Source organism: Bufo gargarizans, chromosome 6 (assembly GCF_014858855.1).
Source record: "Bufo gargarizans isolate SCDJY-AF-19 chromosome 6, ASM1485885v1, whole genome shotgun sequence".
Lineage (NCBI taxonomy): Eukaryota > Metazoa > Chordata > Amphibia > Anura > Bufonidae > Bufo > Bufo gargarizans.
The window spans coordinates 52,004,010-52,028,595 of record NC_058085.1 but is presented as its reverse complement, the minus strand read 5'-3'; the positions used below and the strand labels follow the sequence as shown (position 1 = coordinate 52,028,595).

General features: G+C 41.7%; 1 protein-coding gene across 3 annotated transcripts in view; it reads left to right on the top strand.

Annotated features, from left to right (window-relative positions):
• Positions 1-23,908, top strand: part of BAHCC1 (BAH domain and coiled-coil containing 1) — an 88,374-nt gene extending 64,466 nt beyond the window's left edge. For 2 of the 3 annotated variants that reach the window (XM_044296250.1, XM_044296252.1), the window contains 20 exons: positions 300-490; positions 573-951; positions 3,500-4,321; positions 7,098-7,285; positions 7,409-7,545; positions 7,980-8,090; positions 13,709-13,829; positions 13,939-14,176; positions 14,383-14,574; positions 14,673-14,914; positions 14,995-15,090; positions 15,362-15,485; positions 15,619-15,733; positions 16,229-16,304; positions 16,645-16,753; positions 18,159-18,275; positions 18,845-19,018; positions 19,338-20,422; positions 20,893-21,129; positions 22,000-23,908. In XM_044296250.1, coding sequence (XP_044152185.1) covers positions 300-490; positions 573-951; positions 3,500-4,321; positions 7,098-7,285; positions 7,409-7,545; positions 7,980-8,090; positions 13,709-13,829; positions 13,939-14,176; positions 14,383-14,574; positions 14,673-14,914; positions 14,995-15,090; positions 15,362-15,485; positions 15,619-15,733; positions 16,229-16,304; positions 16,645-16,753; positions 18,159-18,275; positions 18,845-19,018; positions 19,338-20,422; positions 20,893-21,129; positions 22,000-22,206 — 4,961 coding nt within the window. In that variant the 3' untranslated portion in view covers positions 22,207-23,908. The remainder of the gene's footprint in view (positions 1-299; positions 491-572; positions 952-3,499; positions 4,322-7,097; positions 7,286-7,408; positions 7,546-7,979; positions 8,091-13,708; positions 13,830-13,938; positions 14,177-14,382; positions 14,575-14,672; positions 14,915-14,994; positions 15,091-15,361; positions 15,486-15,618; positions 15,734-16,228; positions 16,305-16,644; positions 16,754-18,158; positions 18,276-18,844; positions 19,019-19,337; positions 20,423-20,892; positions 21,130-21,999) is intronic. The other variant, XM_044296251.1, reaches the window with a different exon arrangement.
• Positions 23,909-24,586: the final 678 nt, after the last annotated feature.

Genomic DNA, 24,586 nt, shown 5'->3' with positions numbered 1-24,586 from the left:
CATTCTATTGTGTTAGAGCTAATGGTGCCACCTAATGGCCTAATTGTATTGAAAAACTGTTCTCTGTGGAGCTAATTGTATGTTTTAGGAGATTTTTGAACTAAGTCATACTTGTTTGAGATTAGAGTTCAGGCAATGGCTGATATTAACCAAAGACCTTGCAGTCTAAGTCTAGAGTTCAAATTATATATGGATTGTGTATGTATTTACTTGGAACAGTAGTAAATAAATGCTGGAGTTATAATTAGCTGTAATGGTACGGACTGCTTGCCATTCTAATTTGTGCACCCTTCCGCCAGCTGATGTCATGGATCAGGCTTCTTTGTGGCCTCCGATGTACCCTGGCAGAGGACCCGCCTCTCACCTCCAGCACCCAGGACAGCTCCCGGTCTACTCGCGGTCACAGTTTCTACGACAACAGGAGCTTTATGCCCTGCAACAGCAAAGGGCAGCGCAGGCTCTAGAGCTTCAAAGGCAAAGTCATCTTCAAGTATGTCAGACTACAGTTCTTATGTTTTAATGATGCTTCCATCCCGTATTTGCCACTAACTTAACATATTCTCTTTCTGAAGAGGAAAACCGAGGATCATCTGCCAGAGTCTGACGACCCACCAGAAAAGGCTGCAAAGCCCCATAGTAAAGCAGATGCCTTAAACACTTCCAAGAGTCAGACCCCACCCAGCCTGCTGCTTCCGCCACCATCTGCCCCTGCACAACCTAAGCTTTCACCCTGCTCTCACTCGCCTGCCCTACGGCCTCCGTCCAAATGCCCAACACCCCGGCCACTGGCCCCATGCACTTTACCGGCCTGCCCTGATGGCAGCTCCGCCTTGGTGCCCAGCTCTCCAGCTGTTAGCCCTGTGCCCGTTCAAAGCTCCAAGGGGAAAGAGGGAGAAGATCGGAGAGGAGAAGGGCAACCCCCTAGAGACTATCCCAAATCACTGGAACCAGGTAGGTCTGCCTTGTTTACGTTTTTTATTGGTACTAAAGAGGTTAAGCATAGCTCAAAGGAAGAAAATAATAATTCAGAGGCATAATGGGAGGGGGCAGGGATCCATGCATCCCGTTAAATGAATTGCAGTGCTATTGATTGCCTTTTAAATTAAAAACATATTTGCATGCCGCAAGGCCCATTTGTCACCACGTCTTCTCTGCGTATGATTGGAAATCTGCTCCCCTCTGCTGTAGTCTCCGCCAGCCCTTTGACTGAATCATTGCAGTGTATTCCAGGCACAATCAAATACTTATGGAGTTAAAATTAGAAGACCTAAAGTCCCACTCCTCATATTCTGGGAAGAGCTGCTTTACTGGTCCTGAAGCCTCACTGGCTTGGGATCACAGAATATTACATCCTACTTCAAATACCAGGCTGCGTCTTAACCCCAAGGTTATGAGTCACGGATGTCTCCTTGAACTGTACTTGTTTGAGGGGATAAACTGGTGGAGTGATATTCTGTTCATCTGGCCATGCTGTCAGGAGGGTGGATACCATTAATAACCCTATGACGATGAGCAGCCATTGAGGGGAAAGAGGTGGGGGGCATTGCCCACTTCGGGCACCTTCAGAGCCTTCTCAAGACAGAGTGATAACATTTATTTCCTAGTCCTCAGTCTGTGTCAGCTGCATAAACACCCAGAAAACAGCCAGGGTAATGAGTCCCGCTGGCTTCATCCATCTTCTAAACCTGTCTAATCCACCCCCCCCCCACTCACCCATGTCCATCTATCTCCTCTGCTTTCAATCATTCACCCTCCCTTTTATGCAGTCTCTCACTTCATCCATCTAATGCTTGGTCTGCTCATGTCTCTACTTTTCTCTCCTTCCATCATTCCTCTCTTTTTCTCACGCTTGCGTTTTCCACCCCATTTCTCATTGTCGCCCTTTTCTTTTTACACCTCCCACGTCCTCCTGAATGGTTGCTCTGTCCGGTGGTTGAGCAACAAGAGAGAGCCCATGAGCTTTCATGTCATCAAAATTTCTCATAATTTCCCTCGGTCCCTTATTGCCACCATCCCTTTCATTCCATTTTTTTTTTTTTTTTATAAAGCTTCACATTTGCACTCGGCTTGCAGACTCTACATATTGTTCCAAAAACTCCCCAAGGGCTATTCTCGTCTGCAAATGAGGAGCCTGCACTCAATGGCTTTGGCCCGCCCTCAGTGCACTTAATTGCTCATTTGCATATCGATAAAGTACTTTTTCTCCAGAATGAAGCAATGGATTGCTAAGTGAAAGGTATCATTACATTCAGCTGAGTGAGCCCTACAAGCCATTGTGCATCATTTATCTGTGAATTTTCTGGTGACATATTCCCTTTAAGAATACAATTCTAGTAACATTCCGCTTTAGGAAGTATAATGAGATTTGTTTTTTACTTTATAAACCTACACTGCACTTTTATCAACCAATGGCTGCCAGGAATAGAGTCTATACAGAGATCACTCACAAATCACTGATTGAAAATACTGACCGAACACTGACTGAATAAGGCCTCAAGCAGCATTGCATCTTTTTTTCACGCCTGATCTTTGCTAATTCCCATTAAATGGTGATAAACAACCCATACATTTTCATATTAAACTCTGTTAATTCCTCCCAGAGACCAACTCTTTGAGAAGACCACCCTTGTCCTATGATGAATTTTCATTTATTATATCCTATTTATAAATTGGCCCTCTTCTTGAAAGACCAATTATCTGGGAGATAATTTTTCGAGACGATTTGGGTGGTTGCTGTGAAGAGTTAAAGGCCACGCATAGTGTGCTTAGAGAGGTCCCATCGCAAATATTATTAGGTTTCTTTTGGGAGCTTCTTTACACAACCAATTCCTAACCACTTAATAGAACAAGAGATCTCTTTGGCCCACATTCTGTTTTCATTACCTGAATACACTACAGCAGTATAGACCACTCACCAAAATAAGGACAAGACTAACCTGAATTTGAGCTGTCTTTAGCAGACTGCCATTTTTGACTCTTCATATATTTGGCAACCAGTGGTTTCTTCATATAGACAACAAATATTAACTTATTTTTAGCCTATTGTTCCTCAAAATAAATTCACTCTCCATCACAGGCACGTTTTGTTTTTGAGCCAACATTAACCAAATCCAAAAACAATTTATTTATAGGAAGTGGAAGATAAATTGCCAAAAATAGGATTGTAACTTTAGACATTTGGTGGGTCTCAAAAAACATCTGAAGGTCCAAGCAATAGAATCCTCTCCTCTTTATTTTCAGTTGTCCATATATATGGGTCCTCAAGGCCCTTCGCACATAAAATAACTCCTTAAGGCTTATGCCTTGATAATTGATAGAACCAAAAATGGCTTCTTGGATAAGGTGGTAAGCCCAACCATGGAACCACATTACAATTAAAGGTTTTAACCATTGAGTTAAAAATGTAATACCTTAAAGGCAATGATCTATTAAAGATCAACTTGACTTTTTAGGTTTCCTAGTGGATTTAGTTTAATTTCATAAATTCTCTGCTCCACAGATCTGCCTCCTGGATATACCTACCCCGAGGTTGTCCAATCCTATACCTCTCCATCTCCCCATCATGTGCACTCTGCAGACCCTGCTGATCCTGAAACTATGCAAACTGCATCAACTGCGGCAGAACCTGAGCAGTCCAGGACGTTTACCCCTTCAAAAAAATCCCCATGTCACACACCAGTTGCAGGGGACTCCTTGGAGGACAACCAGGAATTGCCTCGATTGGGTGAGACAGATCTAAGTGAGATTTGTAGCCAAGAACCCCAGGTCTCCAAGTCCCAGGAGTGTGAGGAAGGCATAACCAGTGGGAGTTTCGGTGTGCCTGAGAATAATGTGGAAGAGAAGGAACATGTAGAGTCTCAAAGTTTTGAAGTAAATGAAGAGAAGGAACAACCTGATGGTTGTAACACTGAGGGCACATCAACTGGGCAGTTGCCAAACATTTCTCAGGAGCCACCTGAGGCTTCAGTGACATTGGATGAACCTGACGACAAGGCTATTAGTGATATAGATCAGACTTTGTTACAAGAGGTCAATAATGACCTGGACTCTGGTGATGTACAGGCAGAGGACGATGAGCATCTGACTCTTTCACCACCTTGCTCACCAGCTGAAACAGACCATCATGAATCCTTCTATAGTCTGGATACCCTAATAGCTGCCAGTATCTCCTTAGGAGAACTCCCTTCTATTCAGGAAGAGGGGGACTTCTTCTCAGCTGCCGACTCGTCATCCTTCCCCACAAGCTCAGGTATTCATGGGATTGCTCTACTCAGTGAGTTAGCAGATCTGGCTCTGCAAGACCAGCTGCAAGATGCAAAAGGTAAGTGATCTTTGCGCTTCTCAATATTGTAAGTTTCCCTTGAGCACCAATTCTTACCATTCGGGTCTTCTATGTTTTTTGTTCAAAAAGGTTATTGACTCCAGTTTAGCTGCATTAAGGGGAGTTTAGGGTACTGAAAAATCCACTTCCTTAATCATCCGATCATCAAGTTGTCTCTTTGTCCCTTCCTCAGGCTTTACGCCAGGAATGCTCAACCTGCAGCTCTCCAGCTGTTGCAAAACTATAACTCCCAGCATGTCCTAAGAGCTGTAGACTGTCCAGGCCTACTGTGAGTTAGTTTTGCAACAGATGGAGGGCCTCAGGGTGGGTATCCCTACTTTACACAAAATCTCAACTTATTCATGTTGGTTTCTTTATATCGGCATAACCATTTCCTAACAGGACAGGAAAATTGTTTATTTAGCCAGTAGCCCAAGCAAGGACCTTCCGTACTGATCTGATATATGGTAGGCTATAGTAGGTTCATTTTAGCTGACAATAACAAGTAAAGAAGAAAAAAATGTTTCCTAAATGTTATTGGCTTTTCAGGACTTGTTTAGTGGTCGTTGCTTGGCAAATTGGATTCATCTTAACCTACTGGAGATCACTTGGCCAGTAGGATGCACATCTCACTACTGAAGTCTACAGCAGCCACAATTTTTTTATAATTAGGCATGGATAGGGTTAATAGACACCCTTTTGAAGCTCTTCCATAAGTCTGTAGGGAAAATAAGGGAAGGGTTTTCCATACTAAGAGCAGTTAAAAGCCCAGGATCGTATACACTTAATTTCCCTGCAAGCTCAGTATTGTCATCTCCTGAGAGATTATTAAACCCAAACACTGCAGCCCAGGCCTCTTAGAGCAGTGTGCTAGTTAATCACAGACTCTTACTCTCCACAGGGACCCCCTAGCCCCCGACCTTCCCCTCCAAAGTCACTTTTTAGAGCAGCCATTAAGAGGGAGGATTTGATTTCCTAGTTCAGCAAATAAATACATTGCAGCATAGAAGTGTGCAGCGATACAGTGTGACTGAGCTGTAACTCTGTTACCTGCCAGTATACTGCCCAGGCATGGATTTTATTTATTTTTTTTTTTTAAATCTTTTTTGGAGGGGGAGTTTTTTGCATGTGTGTGTTTTTTTTTTTTTTTTTTTACTTTTATTTTCTGGATAGATTTGCTATAGGGTATACATTTAATAGGCATGATGTCACAAACAAGGCCCCTGTAAATTGACACGTGATTAATTGTACCTCAGAAACACAGGTATACAAATATGCTAAAAATATTGGGGCCTGAAAGTGAGTTGTAACCCAAAGCAATCTTCTGGTGGCCAATCAGATCTCAGAAATGGGGACATCAGGGTATTATGTATCAGGTGTCAACTATACACAATCCAATTTTCTATCCCAACATGACAATGGAGTCTTATGGAAAGACGTAAGTGTCACGTGTGCCCATGTATTAGTATTAAGTCCCCTACTGACGTGAATGCTTTGCCAGAAAGGACCAGGCCACCTCAAATTCCCTTTTTCTTAAAATTTGTGAAAATTCCCAAAATTCTTATTAGTTGCAAAATTCTTGCCTTTTCCTCTGCCCTTCACTGTTGTAGGACTAAGCTGACGTTCTACAAGTCTTAACCCTCTCAGTGCCCGTTGGCCCCCGCATAATACACCTTCTCTAGTAACGCTGTGGCAAGGCTTTTCTTTGGCTGATGAATTATAAACCATGTAGTGTAATGGAGGGTGATAATTAGCTGCATATTGCAGGCCAGCCCCTTTTGTGTGTCTGTCATGGGACCCATCGGAAGTGTGTTGTCAGTTGGAAGACAGATGGGCACATGTGCTGGGCTGTGATATTGCACAGGAAGCCATACTTAAATAGGGCAATGTTCTCCAAGTAGCTTTTAGTATCGATTGCTTTTGCCATCGTGGATAAGGTAATGCACGGAAATGCAACCACATCAACCGTCTGGTGTCTGGAAGATGGTTCTCTAAACACACTCGTGTGGGCATCTTTACAGGGAGCAGTGGCAATAATTGGCTACTTGCGTAGTCCCCTGGGAGTTGCAACACCTCTTCTTATGCCTGTTTGTTTGATAGAATCATTGCATTCTATGCTGGCTGTTTTTAATGGTTCTGGTTTTATTATCGTAGATAAAACTAGAGAATTTATATCCTTAATATAATGAGGAAAAATAAATAAAAAACAGGTCACCATCCCAAAGAGGCAGTGCACCTCTGACTGCAGGGTGAGGGCATCATTTTAAGTCATACTGATATTTTAAAAAATGAATTGAGCTTTTTTTTTCTTCTTCTTCTTCTTCTTCTTATTATTTTTATTTTATTTTTGCAAGCTCCACTTGGAAAATGCTTTTTTTTTTTTTCTTACATTTTTGAAAGGAAGCATAGCCCTCTTGATCTATAACTAAATTGTCCAGTTAGCGGAGGGGATCAAAATGGAACAGGAAATGAGCATTAAATCTGTCAGATCCTCTCAAAGAAGGTTGTGTACTGAATATTATGTCAAATTTGTGTAAACTAAAAAAAAAAACTAATTCACATATATATATTGTATTTGATCTTATTTTCATATTATATTAATTATAACACCATATTTCATGTCATGATTCTCACTGTCCCCTTCAATACTTTCATTCAATATCAATAAAAAAAAAAGTATATATTAATACCTCTTGGAATTATAATCTATATTAAAATTGTAAACTTTTTTTTTTTTTTATTAATTTTCATGTTAAATTTTTCCGTTTATTTTTAGCTACTGAAGAAGATTTGCTTGTCTCTGATCTCCAAGTTTTTGCAACTATCGCTGCTGCATGGTCTCTAGCCGAGGCTGATAGTCTAGAAGGTGCTAAACCAACATGTCACCTTGCCTGCTGCCCGAAACAGGCTCCTCGTGTCCGCCTATCACACCGGACATATAGCTGGACACCGAAAACAAAGCCTGTGAGTGAGATTACCCTTTTTCATCCAGATGACTATTTTTTTTAATGCCTACCGATTCCATAACATTTATGGACTGATTGTATTATCACTTGACATGGACTATTATTTCTCCTCCATCCTTAGGTTTGTCTGCTGAAGGCTGCCATTGACCACCTGGACACTGAGGAGGTGGACATGAGAATGAAACTGGCAGAGATCCAGAGACGATATAAAGAGAAGCAAAGAGAGCTGGTGAAATTACAGAGGAGACACGACCATGAGTACGTGAATATTTCTATATATCTGCCAAACAAGATAAAATGGTTCAGCATGGTTGGTTCACGTGCCTTCCACGTTGGAAATCTATCAATGTAGTGGAAATTACGTTGTGGTCAAGTGAAAGGGAGAGCCAACTCTTACTAAATGGTTATCTAAATGAGGATCTTGAGTTTGTATGGTCCTCCAGTTTTGGAATATGACCTGTCCATCAATAGATTATTTGAGGTTATGGCCAAACCAGAGGTAAATACAGAGTAAGATGTCCCACCGCTGAGGTACAGCAGTTAGAGAATACTGGGAGATGTGGTCAAAGAGTCAAAGGATGGAGATCGACAAACTATGTTGTACTAAACTATTGGGCACATGTCTGACAGCGGTTTGGAGCTCCAAGGGCAACCATCAAAATTTTTAGTCAGACTGTCCTCTCCGTTAACAGAAAAGAAGAGAGTTCTCGAAGTCCAGTCCGACGGGGTCCTGGGAGGCCAAGAAAACGCCCACACTGTCGTGCCCCTACCTCACATAGGCCGTACGAGAGTAAGAAGACCAAGTAAGTTACCAGGAGACATCTCTATATTCATTCTCTAAGACTTGTGCTCATTGCTAGGCAACAGCAGTCAAGATGAGCAGTCCCCAAGGACTGCAATGTAAATATTGTATGGATGGATATACATCTTAAGCTCCCTTGAGATCTTGGGATCTGTCTGTTTCTTCAGGAGATGTACCTGCCCCTTCTATTTATCTTAAGGCAGTGCTATTTCCACATGGTCTTGTATAAACCTGCCTCTCAGACCTTCACTTCCCAGCACAGGTCCTGTGTACACTCATTAAGACTAAGAGTAATGTGTTCCAGTCAGCTCAATTCTACAATGCAAATATTGCCTTTATTCATTAACCTGCACTTAACACCCATCGCAGTTTGGCCGTTTTGCTGTTGGGTTTGAATGCAGAATTTTTGCTCCAAGTAAAACAATAGACTTGAATTAGAAATTACATTTTTTTCCTAAGTCTTCATATCTTATTAGTTTAAAGAGTCAGTCTCCATATAATTCACTAGATCACCGAAATCCTTTGATGTTTCTTTAAGGCCATGTTTATCCAACATGAACACCCAATTAAATCCTCTGAAATCCTTGTCATCCTCCTCCATCAGGTTGTTAAGCATTCAGCTCAGCCTTTCGTTTGTAATACTTCCCATGTGACTTTACAAAAAATGGAGTGGACACAAAATGGCCACCGTTATCAGGTGGTTACTGATCTTTCCCAGACTGCAGTATGATAACTCTGTCCATAGTTGTAGTAATCTGTCTTCTCCTTGGCTTAGGTCCATATGTAGGCAGGTCTGATTCAAGACTTTAGAAAAGCTTGCCCACCACAAACCCAGCTGTAATGGTGGCCATATAGGTCACATAGCTTTGCCATAAAGATTCATAGAACAGAGAATTGGATGAATGGAATATTTAAAAACTTGACTTGGGGACTTCTACTTACTGATGGTTTTTGGATATTTTAATTAAGGCCCATATGACGTCTTACTCCCTCCCCCCATATACATGTGTAACTGAAGAAAGGCAGACCTCCGAAAGCCTCAGAGGCGTAACTTTAAGCTCCTGGATCCTCATGTCCCCAACTACCATGTGCCTGTTATAAAACAAAAAAATTAAGGTCTTTGACCTGTTTCCATTCATGTCTTTTCCCAACTCTTGATGATCTCCCATGTTGGAGGGGGGGGGGGTGTTTCTCCTACAAAAGTGGCACACAGCACAGCATAGAAACCCTTGTCTGTGCCATGTAACCGCCTCTGGTCACATTACGGTGCCACTCACTGGTTCCAGCGCTCTGCTATTACCCATTAACCGCCTGGTGAAGCTATTCTAGCACTCACGGGCCCTGTATAATTGTCCTTCTCTGCTACAAATTGCCTCTCCCGGCAGGGCCATTTGCATAAATCCTCCAAGCTAGTCCAAACACGATTGGAGAGTGTGTGCAATGCATCAAGCTCTACGATTTGGTAATAATAGTTAAATCTCTACTAAATGACTCCCTCAATTAAGACACAGGGAAAAAAAAAAAAATGTCGGAGTTTTATGTCAGAAAACATTAGCAAACGTTGCATGCTTGGAGGAAAAGGAAAGAGTCTACAAAAAGATGCTGTGTTTTGCTTGGCAGTGCCACTAGGGCAAGGGGCAGCTTATGCCTCCTGACCATAGCGAGGAGGGTAGCAGGTTTTAGCTGAGCTGCTATTAAGGGACTTGCTAGTGTCTGAATTAATGCTGGATGCTGACTCCCCAATCCCCCCCCCCCCTCTTCCCGGCTCCTGCTTTTTCCCTCCTCCCCATTACACAAGCAGCTGACTGTGGGCACAAGAGGCGGCTGAGTCATTAGTATTTAAAAAATAATCTGGGTAGCGGCGGAATTAATATTGACAAGAATTGTCACCTATTCTGTATGCAATCCAGTGACTATAGGGCGTCAATTATGGTGGAATTAATGGGCAGGCGCCTATAGCAGAGGGCACCTGTGCCCAAACATTATGTGGGCCTCTTGATGTCTTGAGAGGGTTATAAAAAAAATCTTTGTTGTCCAGTACAGAAAGGGTGTGTATAATCCCTGGTGCAGTGAGAACCTACTCAAGTGTTTTGACCAAATTCTGCACCCACCCAGCTGCTGAGGCGGTGGATGGCCACAGGGCACACTTACCCTTTAGTTCCTATAGTTGTCATCTGTCCTGAATTTGCAGGGACTGTCCATGATTTGCAGACAGTCTTGGCAAATTGAGGCTGTCCCGGTCCGAAAATGGGCAGGACCGATGCAAAACCTGCCTATAAGTGGGCAATCCTGGGTGGTCTTGAGGGGTTTAAGTATCAGGTCCAGAATCAACCACACTCACAGTATGTTCCTCATCAGGTTTCCTAATCTCTTCCCCCTACTCTAGCTCACTTTTCCTTGGAGATCCCTGCTACTTCTGGGTGGGGGAAGGGAAACGACAACGGTCTCTGGGCTTCACCAGTTGCCATCTACAGCGGTTGTCATCCAACTGGGTTGTACTGCTCGCTGACCACTCTTCAGACTTGTGGGTCCCTTTGAGAAAAGCTGCTGGTCTTTTCCAAATTGCATGTGTGACCACACACAGACCACACTGAAATCAATGCTTACTGTCGTCCTCTAGAAAGCCATAATTCATGCTTTTCAAGGCTGATAGTGGGGGTTCAGATCAAGATTTGCCCCCTCCCCCACTTCATAACCTCAGTATGTCCTAAGAGGACCTCTTACATGATGTAGTCGAAAACAGACCCAGGTGCATAAGGAGCTTTGCAGTGCATTATGGATGATGAGGGTAATGAGAAACCTATTTCTTCCTGAGCACTTAGGCTGTGGTTTACATATACATCTTCCCTGGGTTGTTGATAGTGGTACTCTATTCAGTCACTTCTTTCATACTGGCCCTACATGATAAAACAGTGGCAATCTCACATCTGCATGGATGCAGGCTATACATCCCTAGGCCAAGACCAGCGATAGTTGCCTAGCAACCCCCATTTCCTCCCCTATGCTCTACCCTGCTGTTTGCTGAATTTGGCCTCTGTGTGATATGTGGAAGATGGAAAATAAGGTGATGGCATTGCAAAAGCCTTTTATCCTAACCCATAAAGCTTCCGTTTGGCAGCCATCTTTACAAGAAGAAAGGCTCCTCCATTTTCAGGCTCGGCTTTTAATCGCCTGTATGTATGGACGCACAGGGATATGCTCCCAAGATCATTGTGCATTATTTATATGCCCGTCATTTATTAATGTCTCAGCAGTAATGTATGCGCCACTTTACGGCGGTTGTGAGAGTGCCCAGGAATGACACAACTTGCAAAGTGCCCCTTGCGTCAGGGCTAAATATTTCATGAGCTCTCAAGCCCTCGGTGTGGATTTGGGTGCTTGAAGGGTTAAATCATTCCAGCTGAGATTCCAGAGCGGATTTAAGAGGCTTTGATGGATCTGCCTGCGGGAGATGCTTTTACTACAGATTTAAAAAGCTGGCCAAAATCCGCTCTGTAGGAACCGCACTCGGTAAAGTAATCCCCCATGGTCAGACTGACCTCCAGTCTACCTCTTGGTATCCTCCAACTATAAAGTCCATCCCCAAATCCTATAGAGCCAGCTCTTTGTGTTTGGTCATTCTTCTCGTCTATCCGGCGACATCATGACTGTCGCAAAGTCCATCCCTGTCTACCTTGAAGGTCGAATGAACTCCTATGGGCATGTTTTTGTCCTGAATGTTTGCATTTAAAGGGGCTGATCGCACCGATGGTCAAGGGCAGGTGAAGAATTCTTAATGGGGTATTTTAATATTTTAGTGGTCATGATAGAAACAGGGAAATTCCTCTTTAACCCGGATTATACTTATTTTGACACCTTTCTACATGTAGTACATGGTTAATCTTTAAAGGGGTTTGCCAGTATTATGGCCCATTTTTAACTGCCCCCCCCCCCCCCGGCCTGTTTACTTTTTGCCAGGGTACGGATGGGATCATGTGTGCTGCTGCAGTTAATGACCATTCATTAGTGCATGTGACCCTGTCTGTACCCCAACTGGAAGCAAACAAACCAGGGACTGTAAGATCGCCGAACATAGCCAGGGTGGTGGGGCTCAGGTGAGTATACATTTTTCGTTAGGTAGCACACGCTTCAGGAACTAGTTAAAAAGGGCCATAATCCTAGTTATAGTATTACATATGTTTAGGATGTCGAAGGGGATTTACACAGCACCCCCTAGTGGCGACAAAAAGGTTGCTCTCTTTCCACTAAATGGGGCAGATTTATTAATATGGCCTTAAATAACCTTAGCCTAAACCTAGAGGAGCTAGGAGGGAAGATTTGCCAAATTTTCTGCTGAAATGCATGCTGTTAGATGTAAAGAAGTGAGGCACACGTTAGACTCATTTCACTTCTTTATGCCACCTCTTGGATTGGATACTTTAGACAAGTATTTTGCACCAAAGAACCACGTGCCAGTGATAAATATAAAACACTCAACAAAGCCACTTTTTTAAAGACTTTTCCAAAAATGTCTAACAAGGCGCAATAAGTGTATAAAACGGGTAATGAATGGCTAGTAGACATTTGCGCATTAGAAGCTTTAGTAAATCTGCCATAATGTTTTTCCTGAACGGCTTAGAGTGGGGGTTTGCCAGTCCTAAAAGTTTGCCCATGGTGGACTGTGTATAATATCTGTAGAAACCTCTCCAGATGTTGAGGCAGCTCGTAATGAAGGCCAAGCAAAGGAGTATTGGGAAGAGTGGTATCTCTTTACTGTGGTCAATCACAACAGACATGGGCTATAGCACCCCTAGTGGACACCAGAGATGGCCTCCAAAAAGTCACCCACCCCCTTTCAAAACCCTCGGTCTTAATTGACAAGACCATGGAATAGTTTAGACCCTATTCTTGTTCTTCAGTGTGGTGGCTACCGTTGCTTTTAATCACTCTAACCTACAACCGGCTTATAGTAATCAGAGCCAACAATGTTTCATAGGAGGTGACAATCAAGTCTACTGTCGTGTGTTTACAAGAGGGTCTGGAGAGCATGAATTGGTTGGAATAAATTAGACTGATATGTGTGCTGAGTGCTTTGCAATGGGGAATTCCCCGGCACCCTCCCCCGTTTGCAGTTACATGGAATTTGGCACATGGAGGTGAGGTTAACAGCGGGCAGGGGGAACCTCACTCTTCCTGGCTGGAGACACATCTCTCTGTGCTGAAGTGTGTTGGGATGTGACAAGTTTCAGATAGGCTGTTCATTTAATTCCTACTGTGCCCAGAAGGAAATTCGGCTGCGAGCATGTACCTGCTTCTGCACATGTCAGTCTAGTAGATATTTCTGGCATACAGTATGTTCTTATGGAGATGGCAAAGTAGACAGAGGAGCAGTACATGCATACATACCCACCATATAACAATTGATAGCTTCCTTGATTTTGTTGACTTGAAAGCTTGATCAATTCGGGACTCCAAATTAAAGTTGCTTTAAAGTTTGCTCGGAGGAAATAAAAGAAATCTCATGGGTTGACTGAATTGTTCTTGACATTTCTTGGCATCAATAGAAAACTTACAGCAGATCTAGATGATGAGGTAGCTGAATTCTAAGTGTGTGGATTATTATTTTTTTTTTTTAATTAGGCCTTTGATCAGAAATTTAAGCCTCCTATGTACAGATCTTCGAAATGATGGAGAACCCAAGAAGAAGAAGAGTAAAGTGTCAGAAGAGAGTTACAGTGATCAAGACCACTCACAGAAGACTGTAAGTCTTACTCCACAGAAGTGATCAAAATTGGCAACAACAAAAAAATGACTATGGACCTTAGTAGGTTGGCATACTTGCTTACTGTGTGCAAATATTGATTTTGCAGGTCAAGATGCATTGCAAAAAGATGGTGTGCTCTCAGAACAAGCTGGCACGGAAGGTCTCTCAATTGAAGAGCAAGGCGTTAGGCTCTGGCACCAGCCCTTACCACCGTAAGGAAGTTCTTCCCACTAGTAAAATGCAGAAGAAACTGCCTCAACCAAAAGGGTCATGTTTAAAGGTCAAAGAAGGAAGTGAAAGGAAGGGGCAGGAGAGACAGAGGCCAGAGGGAGCTGGGGAAGCAGGTGAGGAGAGTTATGTTGAACACTTGATACAGAGTAGCAGGGCACTATATAGAAGTTAGAAACAGGGCTGTGATGTACTAAGATTAGGTAGTAGTAGTGAGTCCATAGACCTTTTGTGGCAAGTCCTTAGACCTTTTTGATGAATCTGTACCGTTAGTAACTACTCCAGAAAGGTATATTAAAAAATATTGGTGTTCTTCCTACAGATGAGGACAATGATGAGGACTCGGACAGTGATGACGGAGAGCAGGATCTCCCTGGCCTGTCCAACCATGACAGCAGCTTATCCATTAATGCACCTGGTAATTCTTCCCTGGTAGGTCCTTCTGCCTCTGCGGTAGTGAAAATGGAAGCCAATCAAAAAGCTAAAAAGAAAATTGAAAGACAAGGACTACTAGGTAAGGATTTTGAAATCCTATGCAGCATTTGGTGGCTAAACTCCTCTGTGTCATATTATACAACTTCATAGTGTTCTATGTTAATACTCTATTTCCAGGTTCATGCTGTATAACCAGCCCTGAGAGTGAAGTCAAGATTCGAAAACGTTCTGCCAAGTTGGAAGCGCGAAGCCACCCTGATAAGCCTCTTAAGAAAAAGTCTTTAAGTCACAAGGGGAAACCTGAGGGGAATATGAGGCGTACAATACAATCTGATACCCAGGCTCTGACACCCAGCAAGACTTTGTTTTGTACTCCTAACCAAGGGCTCAAAAAGGACAAAAAGATCAAAAACATCCAGGTATGTTTACCAACAATAGTTATAGCCATGTCTATGAAATCTGAACCCAAGTTAAATATTTTTTTCATCTATTCCTGTAGAGAAAAAATGGGATATTGAGTCTCTCGCTGGCCTCTCGATCCCCCAAGAATCTTGTGAAGGAAGGGATAAAGATGGGACGAATGAAGTCCAAACAGGTATGTGGGATATCTTTTATGTCCAGAAGTAAAGGAAAATCGTCTAAGCCAGACCTTGGAATGAAGTTCTTGTTTCCCGTTAACCTAGAAAAAAAAGTCTTATGTAGACCTACTGATAAAGTTTTTGAATTACAAGGCTCTCACAAATACCCTCATTACCAAAAAATAACTAATCTTTAAATGCCATGTTCTACCACTGGGATGTGGTCCTAGCTTGTTTTCGAAGACCATTACTATTTTAACCAGTTGACTTTTTCCTACCCTACCCCAGGAGAGAGGACGGGCAGTCAGTCGACTATTGCAGAGTTTTGCTGTAGAAGATGACTTCCAGTTTGACGATAACAGCAGTTTCTCAGAAGGGGAAGAGGAAACCAGCTCAACGGCCAAGAAGAAAGGTGAGCTAATTGCTTTCATAGAGTTATGACTAACTGTAGTTCTGTATGGGCAAGTCCTAGCCGATATTGTTTAAATTGAGTTTATGAGGAAGTGGCAGGGTAGTGATTTTGTGATGTAATTGTCTCGTTCCAGCTCATATCTGCTCTCTTTCCAAGACGGACTTGAGAGAAGGCTTGCACGTTCTGATACCCAAGGAGGACAACTTACTGTACGCAGCCAGTATTCGCAGTCTACAGCCCCCTGACATGTAAGTGTCCACATAGTATATGACAGCCTTGGAGAATAGAGACTACTATTATTAAGGGAACTTTCACACTTGCGGCAGAGGATTCCGGCAGGCAGTTCCTTCGACGCAAACAAATGCATTGAAATGCCAGATCCGTCTCTCCGGTATCCGGAAATACAGATCTGGTATTACATTTTTTTGCATTTTTAAAGGTCTGCGCATGTGCAGACCGTAAAGGCGGATCCGTTTTGCCAGGACACTTAATGCTAGATCCAGCACAAATACACTGCAATGTAAATTAATGCCGGATCCGGCATTTCGGCAAGTGTTCAGTATTCTTGGCCAGAGAGAAAACTGCAGCATGGAGGCACTGAACGGAATGCTCTCCATTCATAATGCATTAGGATAAAACTGATTTTTTTATTTTTTTTTGCATATTGAGCTCCTGTGACGGAACTCAATACCGGAAAACAAAAACGCTAGTTTGAAAGTACTTGTATTTTTACTTCATTACAGATACAGTGTTGTGATAGAGGGCGAGAGAGGAAACCGGCCTCGCGTTTATTCCCAGGAGCAACTTCTACAGGAAGCTGTAAGTTCCTAATGTGTGTCAGCTGTAACAGGAAGTTCTAAAAATGTAGAGTAGGTCAAAGGTCAAATGTTAGTTTGTTTGTTTGTGTGTGTGTGTGTGTGTGAGAGAGAGGGGATTGCATTTTTTTTTATGTACACACCTATATATTTTTGTTAGATTTTAAAAGTAAAAATAGAAAAATCAAATCCCATAAAGTAAAAATACATTATAATTTTTAAAATAGAATTTCTAAATGTCCATTTCAAATTTTTTTTTTTTTTTTTTTTTTTTATGTTATTATTTGAAAATCTATCGAGATATATTATGTCCTTGAGTAATAACAAATTCTGCATCCCTGCAGGTGGTGGATGTAAGGCCTCAGTCAACACGTTGCCTTCCTCACGGAACTCGTGTCTGTGCCTACTGGAGTCAAAAGTCACGCTGCCTGTACCCAGGAAATGTGGTGAGAGGTAGGAAGCCTCCCATATAAATTACTTGGCGTGCATTGTTCAGTGTCTATATAGTAATGAATGAAGCCGCTACGCGATGGTATGAAAGGCCCCTATGTAAATTATACATTACAAGAAAAAAAGATACTAAAAGAAATCTCAAATTTTTACATTTTGCTAGATATACTAAATTGATTAATCCTATTGTAAAAAATAATTACCACCACCACTACGTTTTGCACCATTTCTAAATGCGGTGTTTTTTTTTTTTGTTTTTTTTTAATAGGCCACCTATTTGTAACACCAATGCCTTTTCTTTCTGTGCAGGAAAATGTGTAAAATGTATTAAGTGGTAGAGCAGGCAACAATACAAGCAGTAAAATTATTCACAATGTTTTATTTTTATTTTTTCCAAATAAGAAATGATGTATCGTGGACAACATGCAGTCCTGTATTATACCACATTCATCATCTTCAGATGTTGCTGGTGCCTACTTGCTGTACAATCTCAAGCACTCATTCCTGCTCAATATAGTAATTGACACTTGCTGTCAGAGGCGACGTTGCCAAGCAACCGGCGCTAGTGGCCAGCCGGTCACATGATCCTTATAGAATTTTAAATTGATTTCTTGATTTAATGAGAAACACCAAGCACCTGTATTTTATAGATTTGTATTAACACTGTATTTTTTTATTTTATTTTTTTAAAAATTTTCACGATGAACTGCAATAAAAAGAAATAAAAAAATTCTGAATTATTATAATGAATGTGTTCTGATAATTCCACACATTTGGATATGTTGGATTTTTTAAAATTATTTTTTTACATTTTTTAAAATGTATTTTATTTCAGTGTTTTGGAAAATATATGTATTTTTTTAATTTTAATTCTTATTCGTAAAATGTTTATTTAAATTTTTTCCAAAAATTTAGAAAGAACTTCATGACAGAAATGTATAACTATTATGTCTGTAATTGTGCAAAATACATGGATATGCATAATGGGAATAACTGGAATAATATACCCCCAGCTGTTTAATGCATGATATGAGTATTCAGTAAGGAGTTATGTAGCCATATTAACACATGAGGGGGCAGGCTATTGTACAGGTGACTTCTAATACCCTTTTAATTTCACAGTAGGGGATTCATAATACCAAGTGGTTCATAATTCCAGGCATTCGTAATTCCTGGGTTCATGAAATCTCACACATTCCATGACGGAACACTTTTAACAATCAGTCATGGTCCTTAAGTAGCGTCACTGCTGCCGTTTCTTTCATGTGGTGTCGTGTTATCACCTCTAAGGGGTACTTTACGCTTTATAGACAACACGTATGAAGATATATACGGTGCTGGGCCCAATGGTTTGTCAGTATTGTTGGTGTCTGGTTTTATACAGAAATATTTTATTGTGTTATTCCAGGTTCCTCAAGTGATGAAGGCGAGTCTGAGTCTGTGACTGTTGCGTTTGATGACGGTGATCGTGGACGAATCACCCTGAACAATATTCGCTTACTGCCTTCAGATTTCACCATCCAGTGTGAGTGAACAAAACAAGTGGATACAGTAAAACGTCTCCAATATCACCTTTTTGAGAAGACCACTCCATTATGTAAAAACCCCTATTATTATTAACCAATCCAGAGATTTTTACCAGGACTGTGTTGGGAGTTCCTCACTTTTTAGAGGAGAGAGGGATAGAGCGGTTTGTATTCAACGCCCAATTCTTTTGTTCTCCGAGGAGCTAAGTTTCTTATAGAGGTGTCTGGCAGCGGCTTTTTTCACTCGCCCTATTGACGATACATACACACTTGGCCAAGTGCTTGTGTATAGGGAAGTAGGGAGAGTTAGTTGTCAGCAGTATGAGCATTGGGCCAACAGCTACTGAAGGTGTATGGATATCTTTAATCTTCTGTTACAAATTTTCATCACCTTCATATACTATGCACAATGCCCATATCTTCTTAGAGAGGGCCACCTTCTAAAAAAATTTTTTTTTTGTTTCGCAGTTGATAGACATGGTCTAAATCAACGATTATGGGGTCTACATATCCCATGGGTCATGATGAAGTGACCTTCCAATAAAAAAAAATGATTCTTTCCTTACAGGTACAGAACCATCCCCTGCTTTGTTGTTGTCAGCAGAGAGTCGCAGAACAAAGCGCTTCGCCAGTAATAGCACCTCAACATCAGAAGCATCTCAGAACCCATCCTCAGACAACCGAGATTCAGTAGAGGCATCAAGAAATAATGGGAAGAAAGCGATGAACAAGGATCAAACAGGTAAGAACTGGTAATGGAGCCTGCTCAGTGATTGACCAGACTAGAGAAAATTCATAAGATGATTTCTAAAGGGTGGAGAAAAAAATGTTGAGCTACAATTGAGGAAACATTTTCTCCAAATCTAAGTCACATCCAGTCACGTGGTGTAGCATAAATTATGAGCAAGATTTATTGAAGGAACATCTTTTTTGTATGACATTTTTAGACCCTGCATGACTTAAGTGCGAAGCATTTGCTAATTTTGAAAATCACAGACTTGACTGAAATAATGTGGTGACACACATTTGGAGTTGAATCCTTTCACACTTTGGTTTTACAGATAAAATGGATGTATTTAACTCAGGGGCAAAGACTCCATTACCTGCTACCACCACCAACTTCTTAGGTCGCTCGACAAGTGTGGACCTGATAAGCTGGCCTTCCCAAGGAAAGCGGAAAGCTGGCAACAAGACTAGCACCGGGCTCCATGATCCTTTCCAGTCGCAGGGGAATGGCAAGAAACAAAAGTGCAGAGAACTGCCTCATGTGTTTGGGAACGGCTTTGGAGCAGATTCCTTCAGCAGTTTGGCTAACTCATACAGTCCTTTTGGTAGTAGTGCCAACACTGGGATTACAACAGGGCAGAAGCCTGTAAGGACAAAGAAAGGGGAAAAGCCAGAGGAGGTGGAAAAGGGGAAAGGGGGTAAAAGGAAGGCAGGTAATGAGTTTTTAGTGAAACTTGATCATGAAGGTGTAATGTCCCCCAAAACTAAAAATGGAAAAGCTCTCCTACTTTATGATAAAGACTTTGGGCTTCATATTAGACAAAGCTACAGTTCTGCATCAGGACTGACAAAGGACAAAAAACGGAAGCCACCTCTTCATGACCAGCTATCCATGGGTTTGGCACTTGGAAAGTACCCTGGGCAAACAGAGTATGGTGTGAACTGTGACAGTGACTGTTCATACTCTGACCAGGATGAGGCGGAGAACCAGGGAGGTCTGCGGGCAAGGGTCCCCTCAAGATTTCTTGCAGGACTATCAGTTTCTTCCTCTTCCTCTGGGTCTTCTTCATCTTCTAGCTCTGGCTCCATGTCCAGCTCCAGCATTTGCTCTACAGACAATGAGGATTCATCAGAGAGTTCAGATGAAGCGGATCCTACAATGCTTCTGCAGCCCTGCATCACCCACCCCGTGCCTACCTTGTTGGCACAGCACACGGAAGATGGTGGTCAAAGCTCCCAGGGCTGCTTTGTCTCAGAACAAAAAGTCAAACAGAGGAGGAAAGGGACACCTTCAAACTTCCCTAAAACCAAAGAGCCCCTACCTAGACAGCAACGCTTGCCCTCTGTCGAAAACCGGCCAAAGATTTCTGCGTTTCTGCCTGCACGCCAACTATGGAAATGGTCTGGAGAGCCTACCCAGGTAACAGTCAGTTTAGGTTTAGTGACCCCTTTTTCATAAGTGTTCTTCCAGATGACCATGTCTTCCTGACCATCTCCTCATCCTCCATCCCCTAATGTATTGCCTACAAAAATCATGTAGAACCAATGGTTGAGCATGGTTATCATCTACTGTTTTGAGTACCATCCTGGCACTGGAGACTCTGACTTATTTATGCATCTTAGACAAGCATTTTTCAGTGTATTTAAGTACCTCCTTATCAAAAGTGTCCTTTGTCATATACTGTGCACCTGTGACCAGGACTGCTTGAGATACATGTACCACAGTTGAGAACCTAGACCTTAAACCACTACTACAAACTGCCATATCTAAAACTGTACCTGCTGGACAGAAATATAGACTTAAAATGTGTATTGGAGGGTGAGTTACACTCTGATATCTCATGTCCTCCATGCGATTTAATAACAAGTCTGTTTTCTTTCTATCTCTAGAGACGAGGAATGAAAGGAAAGGCCAGAAAGCTGTTTTACAAGTCCATAGTGCGAGGAAAGGAGACTCTGCACGTTGGCGAATGCGCAGTTTTCCTGTCAGCCGGACGCCCCAATCTGCCCTATATAGGACGTATTGAGAGCATGTGGGAGTCCTGGGGTGGCAATATGGTGGTTAAAGTCAAGTGGTTTTACCATCCGGAAGAGACTAAACTGGGCAAAAGGCACAGCGATGGCAAGGTGAGGCACTGAGCAGTGATGTGTAGGGGTTGTTGAATCATGATCAAGGTTCTAGTTTAAATTTATCTTAAAGGGGTTGTCTTATTATGACAACCTTGTCCTTTTGCCCTGATGTAATAAAGAGCCATTTTGGGAGTCTTGGAGTGGATAGCCACGGTTTAACAATGGCCATGAACTAGAAGTCCACTGGTCTGGAACATCAGCGGCCTTCCATGGTAGATACAAGGAGGAGGATTTGAGAAAAAAAAAAACACTGTATCTTCCCTTTCAATGAACACTTTTCTCTGTATGATTAGGATGGTACTTGGGGTCAAAAAGACTTCTTTTTGGGGCTTGTACAGACAGCTATCCATTGGCAACACCTCTACTTTTTCCGATAGTAGATCATTTTGTGCTACTTTTATGAAGGCTACAAAAGCAACTAAAAGAAAAAGGTGGCACAGGATTTTGGTAGGCTCTGAAAATACCCGTGGCATGCTATAGAGCAGCGATCCAGTGGAAGGTGCAGATACAATTGTCTACGGTGTTTGCTGGCACCAAGGGACCTGAGGCACCCAATGCCAGGTGCTGGAATCTCTACTGGTGGCAGATTTTGTAAAAAAGGTTGGGCTATAATTTTTTTGCACTGGGGTTAAACACTTTTACATAGTAATAATGCCTCCCACCTTAAGCCATAGCCAGAGCATTGCACTGTGCCCATCTGTGTTCATGATGGGTTCAATGCAACCTATCATTGGCTCAGACAATGAAATGGGGCTACAATAATTTGGGTATCATGGGAATTAGTGATGGACATGTATCCATGGATGAAAAGTTATTGCAGCAATAAGGGTTTGTCAACGCTAATTGTGAATGTTTTTCCCTTTGCAGAACGCGTTGTACCAGTCATCCCATGAGGATGAGAATGATGTACAGACAATCTCACACAAGTGCCAGGTGGTGAGCCGCCAGCAGTATGACAAGATGAGTCACAGCAAGCGCTACCAAGATCGGCAGAACCTCTACTACCTGGCAGGAACCTATGACCCAGGAACTGGGCGGCTGGTGACTGCAGAGGGGGTGCCAGTGCTGTGCTGAAATGCCACAATGGGAGTTAACTGGGGGAGGAGGGTACCACTTAACTATACAGCACTTCTTACATTAAAACAGGTAGAATGGACAACTTTGGAAATCTGTACACTAAACCCCACACACCAGATGTATTGATGGAAACTGATACGCACAAATCCTAGCCACCTAAACGACACACAGTGTGCAACGACACACTGTTGTGTTACACTAATACAAGACGCCAGTCTCCGATGCACCTGTGTCTCACGTAGGTTGACTGCTTCTGAAATCAGTAGATCTTGCTCCTAAAGAGAGGACCAGGTTGATATATTTCTACAAAAAAATATATATCATGCCCAAATGATGCCTACGGCACCTGGGGCATACAACACTAAAGGAGAGTTCTGACTTGGTAAATTGGAGCTTCTCTTTCCATTTTTATTTTCCTTTAGATATATTTTTTTTGGTCAAATTACCCATGGCACCTCTGTTCTCACCTTCACTGCTGGTCAGACTCCACTAGACCCATCATGCATTGGTGATTCAAGTTTGACCGGAACGAGCCACATGTGCTTCAAAGTTGGGCGCATTTTTAGCTCAAAATCTTGGCCCTGAAGCATCGGCCATTATATAGATGGTCTTGACCCCTTTTAGAAAGTTTGTGAACACACTGTACCACCTGAAATAATACAACACAGACCTACTGATTGCAGAAGGCTATGCACAGCCATGCTAGGAAGCTCTTTCCTTTGATACCTGCCCGAAAGAAATACCTGCTCTTCTATGGCTTTACAGTATTACACATCTATGGAAACCTCAACTGCCACCGGCAGGCAGTGCAATGTAGCAGTTTTAAAGCACTACAGAAAATTTTATATATATTTTTTTTTTTATGACATAACGGTCTATATGCAGAACCGGTCAATGGCCTCCAAAACTAAAACTAGAGTGCAGACACAACGAGTATGTAATCTGCTGTGAAATCAATAACAATCACCCCATCTTTCAATTTCTGCATGCACGTATCAAACTGAATATTTCCTAGCAAAACTGCTCGATCCATTTTATGATCACTTTGTTTTGTAATCTTATTTTATTTCTTTTTTTTGTATTTTTTTTATTTTTTTTTGTGTTTATTTGTATTATTCCTAATTTATGGTCAACAGCCTCAAGTTTCAAGCCATATTCTCCCCAGTACCTCTTAACAGCTTTTCTTCCTGAAAGGCAGGATCAGGTGTAATAATATTCTATTTATTCACTGTGTAAATACTGAATTTCTTTTGGAAAGTTTTTATTAACAAAATGAAAACTACAAAAAAAAATCTCAATGGAAAAAAAAAACTAAAAAAACAATACCCCCTTATTTTGCTGTCGCTGAAACATAAATTATGCACTGTGTCCTTTGGCAAGGCTGGGAATATTAGGAATTCTGTATAATTTGTAATTATAATGGGGGCTACAGAGAATAAAAGCACTTGGGGACTAGGTAGGGACTTGAAGGGGGAGGGGCAATGAGAAGTATCTAAAAAAAAGTCACATTTAAATGCTTTTATTGTTAAAAACACCAAATTCCTGGAAATATGTATATAGATTGTCTGAAATATTTTTTTTGTGTTGTTTAAGACATTTTTTAAGGAAAAAAGTAAAAGAAAATGTATTGGGAATGTCGATATGGTCCGATGGAATAAAAAAAGGAAAATATTCTATAAATATATATTATATAAATGAAGTGTGGCCTCAAATTTCTTTCTTCTGTCCTATTAAAGGAAGTATATACAGAAAGGTCAATGCCCTGCATATAATTGTGAAATCCTGTATGGTACTGAATAGTGTACTTACTCCTGTATGAATTTCATATGGGGTTTTGTATGGTACGGTATGAGTTCTGGATACTTCTGTATGAATTCCATTTAGAGTTCTGTGTACTTTTTTGGATGAGCTTCGTAGAAGTACCATGTACTGTGCTTCCATATGAATTCCATATAGAATAGTGTATAAGTACGGTGTTCACTGTTGTACTGGATGAGTTCTGTGTACTTCCTTATGAGTTCTATATAGTATTCCATAGGGATGAATTCCTTGTACTTCCGTATGAGGACCATGTAGTGTTCTTTCTACTTTTCTACCCATGCCATATAGCATTGAATTGATGTACCTTATGAATTATGTGTAATTCAGTTCCATGTAGCATGCCATAGAGATACCAGGCAAGTTCCATATGGGTTCTGTGTACTTCCATATAGGTACCACATCAGTTCATTTTTTTTTTTTTTGTGTATGAAAGTAAAAAAATATATATAAATCAGTATCCTTATAGAGACTTCATGGATCTGTATACAATGGAAGCAGTATTTAGTCTCCATTGACTTCTGTAGAGAAAAATGGTGGCATTGGGCAACCAATGTAG